Source organism: Cebus imitator, unplaced genomic scaffold, assembly GCF_001604975.1.
Source record: "Cebus imitator isolate Cc_AM_T3 unplaced genomic scaffold, Cebus_imitator-1.0 Scaffold350, whole genome shotgun sequence".
Taxonomy (NCBI): domain Eukaryota; kingdom Metazoa; phylum Chordata; class Mammalia; order Primates; family Cebidae; genus Cebus; species Cebus imitator.
In genome coordinates this window covers 1,623,388-1,628,980 of record NW_016107665.1, presented here as the reverse complement: position 1 = coordinate 1,628,980, position 5,593 = coordinate 1,623,388, and the positions used below count along the sequence as shown (strand labels likewise).

Below are 5,593 nucleotides of genomic sequence, written 5' to 3'. Positions count from 1 at the left end.
GCACAGACTGCGAAAAGTAGCTCCCCAAGTTCTGCTGTGTTCCTCCAACTCACTTTCTCACCAGGGGTGGCAAACCTCTCCTAATGCACAAGGGCTGACCTATGGGGGCAGGAAAAGGTCCAGCTGAAGAGCGAACAGTTTCCATTTGGAGGAGCTGGAACAAAATGCTGCAATCCCTGTCTTCTACCCTCAGGGAGGCCTCCACCACACTCTGCAGGAAGGTTTCCTGCCTATTTAGGAAGAACTAGAAAGAAGGGGGAGGATTAGGGCCAGCAGGGCTGACTCCATCCCCTCTCAAACACAAAACTGCCTTAGAGAGTAATTTCCCACAGGCTGGTATGCCATATTCATATGCCATATTCAGCGTGCATTTTTTTTTTTTTAAAGGGACAGCGTTTTGCTCTGTCACCTAGGTTGGAGCGCAGCAGCATAATTCTAGCTCACTGCAGCCTTGAACTCCCGGGCTCAAGTGATCCTCCTGCCACAGTCTTTTGAGTAGCTAGGACTACAGGTGCATACCACCACACTTGGTTATTTTAAAAAAAATTTTTTTAAGAGATGGGATCTCAGTATGTTGCCCAAGCTGGTCTCAAAATCCAGGTCTCAAGCGATCCTCTTGCCTCAGCAACCAAAGTGTTGGGATTACAGGCATGAGCCACCACACCTGGCCCTGTGTGCATTTTTTATTACAAAGTTTAAGGTTCTGAGCCCCTCCCCTTTTACAGACTACACTAAGCAACCCAGTCATGACAGAGAATCATCTATCCATCTAAAACAACACCACAGTCTTTACCTTGCAAGCTGTCAACATATCTGACACAGCCTTCCGGCTCAGGTTGGCAGTAGCAATCACATCCTCCTGTCTGCACGAGTTCCCAGCTGCCACAGCTTTGGCTGTTGCCATGGTGATGCCTTTCGTCATCCTTATGGATTCTTCAGGTGATGATGTCTTTTCAGGTACGTCTTTTGACTGGAACACCTGGAAGTCAGAAACAGAGAGGTGAAAAAAATCAAAAAGGAAAAGAGAAAAATAATGTATTCTTCTCCAACCAGGCTGTAGCTAGCTTGTGTCTGAAAACTGAGCCAGTGACTGGAAGAAACTGTCATGTGGCAGGAAATTAGAAATTTAATTTGAGTACAGTAATTCGGTTTTTGTTTTCAAGGTTTTCATGGACAAACCTCTTACTCCTACACTGGGCACTCACGGGAACAATACGGTGAGGGAAATATATCTAGAGCGTTATACCTGCTAGTCTATAGAAGCTGACACCAATATTTACACACTACCCATCCTGTGAAAGGTTGTTGCATGGCTTCATAGTTTTCTTCCCTCGTCCCTGCTGGTACTTTGGTAGTTTCCAGAAACTCTCAGTCCCGTGCTGGTTTCAGGGCAGGACTGACCTGGCTGTATCATTCAGGACGCACCTCTCTCTCTCTCAGGGGGTGTGAGGCTGGGGGAAATGAAGCATCACTTCCTTCTATTCTTAGCCTGTCTTATAAATATAACTGCATAATTGTGCAGAGGTGTTCATGTCGAGTGCGCCATGGTGACACTGTGAATTATTTATCAACCCACCCACCCACCCCCTTTAAAGACGCTGAAATAAATTAACCATGGTAAGTCAATATCCCATTTCTGCTTCATGCTCATCTGTTCTGGCTCTCTAACACGAGCAACTGGTACCCTGGGTGTGTGCCAAATGTGCATCTGTCCCTATATGAGGACCCCTAGCCCAGGTGGGGCTGCTCTGTCTTCAGCCCTAGGCAACCATGTTTCAGCAGGGAAGGCTTCCCTGAGGAAGAAGGGCGGGTCCAGTCAGCATCCCATGGAATGCCAACCAGGGTCAAACATCACTGCTCCCTGAAAATGGGTAGCTGCAATTAAGCAGTCTGGGACCCCAAATCCCTCCTTCACCCTTGAATGCTAGAGTGGAATGAAGGCCACATGTAGAGTCCTTCACAATGTGGCCCTCATGGCATATACTTCATGGAAACCCACAATCTGGGTGAATTGTATTCAGCCAGAATAAAATTCAGTGAACTCCGCTCACAGCAGCCTCGACCTCCTGGGCTCAAGTGATTCTTCCACCTCCGCCTCCTGCGTAGCTGGGACTACAGGTTCATGCCACCATACTGAGCTAACTTTTAAATTTTTTGTAGAGATGTGGTTTCCCTATGTTGCCCAGGCTGGGCTCAAACTCGTGGGCTCAAGCAATCCTCCTGCCTCAGCTTCCCAAAGAACTGGGATTATAGGCATGAGCAGCCACACTTCTGGGTGAATTTTAAATCACATGGGTATCATGTGTCTGTAGTTTCCCAGGATGGCTCCGGATTTCAAGTCTCTTTGATCACTACAGTTAGACCCACTTATGCATGTCAGAAGCTGTGTTCACAGGGGTGCTTGTGTCACCCCACCCCAGCTTCAGGAGGCTCGGCACAGAGCGAAGGACTCCATTTGTTTGGGAGAAAGTGAGAGAAGAAAACAAGAGTTTCTTCCTGGTAATCCAGAGAATTCTTCTGAATCGTATACAAGACCATCAACACAGTACCTCTGTGAGTCTAAAAATCTACAGTGTTACTGAGCTTGGGGTGCTCCCAATGCAGATATGGCTTAGATTATAACACCCACGGCCTTTCGAATACCTGGAAAGCCTTCCCAAGAAAGACGGGTACAAACAGCCCCAGACTGTGAAGACTATAATAAATACCTAACTCTTTAATGTTTAGACACAAATGAACACCTATAAGCATCCAGAAAAACATAACCTCACCAACTGAACTAAATAAGGTACCAGGGACTAATCCTGGGGATATGTGGCCTTTCAGACAAAGAATTCAAAAGAGCTGTGTTGAGGAAACTCAAATTCGAGACAACACAAGGAGGGAATCAGAATCCTATCAGATAAATTTAACAAAGAGATTGAAATAATTAAAAAGAAACAAGCAGATATTCTGAAGCTGAAAATGCAATTAACACTAAAAAATGCATGAGTCTTTTAATGGCAGAACTGATCACGGAGAAGAAATAATCAGTGAGCTTGAAGACAAGCTATTTGAAAACATAGTCAGAGGAGACAAAAGAATAAGAAACAATGAAGCTTGCCTACAGAATCTAGAAAATAGCTTCAAAAGGACAAATGAAAGAGTTATTGGCCTTAAAAAGGACGTGGAAAAAGAGATAGGGGTAGAGAGTTTATTCAAAGAGAGCTTCCCAAACCTAGAGAAAGACCCCAATATCCAAGTACAAGAAGATTATAGAAGACCAAGCAGATCTAACCCAAAGAAGACCACCTCAAGGAGTTTAATAATCAAACTCCCAAAAGTCAAAGATAAAGAAAGGATCCCAAGAGCAGCCAGCGAAAAGAAACACAAAACGTACAATGGAGCTCCAATGCACTTAGCAGCAGACTTCTCAGTGGAAGCCTTACAGGGCAGGAGAGAGTGGCATGATGTATTTAAAGTGCTGAAGGAAAATAAAAACATTTATTCTAGAAGAGTACAGCTGATGAAAACAGACAAATAGGAGCGTATCAAGTTAAAAGGCTTCTGCACAGCAAAGGAAACAACCCACAGAATGGGGGAAAATATTTGTAAACTACCTATCTGACAAGGGGTTAATAACTAGCCTCTGTAAGGAGCTCAAAAAATTCTACAGGAAAATATTAATCATATGATCAAAAGACTGGCAAAGCTCTCAACAGACATTTCTCAAAAGAAGACATACAAATGGCAAACAGGTATGTGAAAAGGTGCTTGACATCACTGATCATTAGAGAAATGCAAATCAAAACTACAATGTGGCATCATTTCACCCCAGTTAAAATAGCTTATATCCAAAAGACAGGCAATAAGAAATGCTGGCGAGCGTGTGGGGAAAAGGGAACCGCTGTACACTATGGGTGGGAACGTAAGTTAGTACAACCACTATGGAGAACAATTTGGAGATTCCCCAAAAAACTAAAAACAGAGCTACTTTATGATACAGCAATCCTACTCTTGGGTATATACCCAAAAGAAAGGAAATCAGTATATTAAAGAGATATCTGCACTCCCATGTTTACTGCAGCACTATTCACAATAGCCAAAATTTTATATATATATGTATACACACACACATACATGCTTATATAATATATATATAATATAGAATAAACTGTAATAAACATGGGAGTGCAGATATCTCTTCAATATTATATATGTGTGTGTGTGTGTTTACCATTGTATACATGTATCCATTCATCTGTTGATGTACACTTAGGTTGCTTCCAAATCTTGGCTACTGGGGTACATGAACACAATGGAGTACTATTCAGTCATTAAAAAAAAAATGAGATACTATCATTTGCAAGAACATGGATGGAACTGGAGGTCATTAAGTGAAGTAAGCCAAGCACTTTGCATGTTCTCACTTACTTGTGACAGCAAAACTAAAATAATTGAACTCATGGAGATAGAGGGTAAAAGGATGGTTGCCAGAAGCTTTGAAAGGTCGTAGGGAGGTGGGAGTTGGGAGTGGGGAAGTGGGGAGGGATAATGGGTACAAAAAATAGAAAGAATGAATGAGAACTAGTATTTGATAGCATACAGGGTGACTATAGTAAAACAAAAAATTTAACTGTACATTAAAAAAATAACTAAAAGAGTGTAACTGGATTGTAACACAAAGGATAAACACTGGAGATGATGGATACCCCAATTATTCTGATGTGATTACTATGCCTTGCCATGCCTGTATTAAAATATCTTAGGTAACCCATACGTATATACACCTACTATGTACCCACAAAAATTAAAAATAAACAAAAACCTATAAAGAAGCTGTGTCCAGATTTTGGTAGGAAACACCCAGCCTGTGCAGCCAGGCAAGTGCCAGGCAGTGGTACTTAAAGCATCACCAGCTTTTAAGTTACTCCTGTATTTTTCAGTCCTCCTTTAAAGCATCAACTGAGCACGACATCAATCAAGGCGAGATTCATTAAAGATATGACAAGAAAACCCAAGTTTCTGTCACCAAAACCCTGTGAAATTGCTCTACCATTGTTTCTAGTGCTCTTAGATTGCCTTTGCAGGTGACCCTTTAAAGGTGCAGAACAATTGGCAGGAAAGGTAGGCGTCTCTCTTCCCCCAAAAAGTTGAATCTGTGATCAAACCTCCTATCAAAAAGAAATCTGTTAGAAGCGACTCTTTTTCAGCATATTTCCATTTGTGGGGATTAGAATGAGCCAATCCGCAACCACTGTGGGATCACACGATGGCAGATATCATTTACATCGTAATAACTCCAGAATGTCCTCAACTCTGCAATGCTGGAACAAGTAAGAAAAAAACAGGGTCAATTCTCTCAGGTCAGAGGACCCCAACAGAAGGAAGCTGGATTTTCAAGGGAAGTGTCTCAGGTAATGGCATTCAGGCTTTTCCAATAGCAAACCTCAGACTTCCAATTCCGCATGTGTCCGGATACCCACAGCAACGTGCATCAAGAGAGGCTATGCACTGTAGACGGGGTTTATGCTCAAGGTAAGTGCAGCCATATTGACTTTCCCTTTTGCCAGGAATTTTTTTACAATGGTTTTTTTTTTTTTTTTTTTTTTTT

At 42.5% G+C, this 5,593-nt stretch overlaps 1 protein-coding gene across 4 annotated transcripts in view; it reads right to left on the bottom strand.

Moving 5' to 3' along the window:
* The window catches only part of TLN2 (talin 2), a 196,189-nt gene that overhangs the window by 38,128 nt on the left and 152,468 nt on the right, over positions 1-5,593 (bottom strand). For all 4 annotated transcript variants that reach the window (XM_017506174.2, XM_037730528.1, XM_037730529.1 and 1 more), the window contains one exon: positions 794-979. In XM_017506174.2, coding sequence (XP_017361663.1) covers positions 794-979 — 186 coding nt within the window. The remainder of the gene's footprint in view (positions 1-793; positions 980-5,593) is intronic.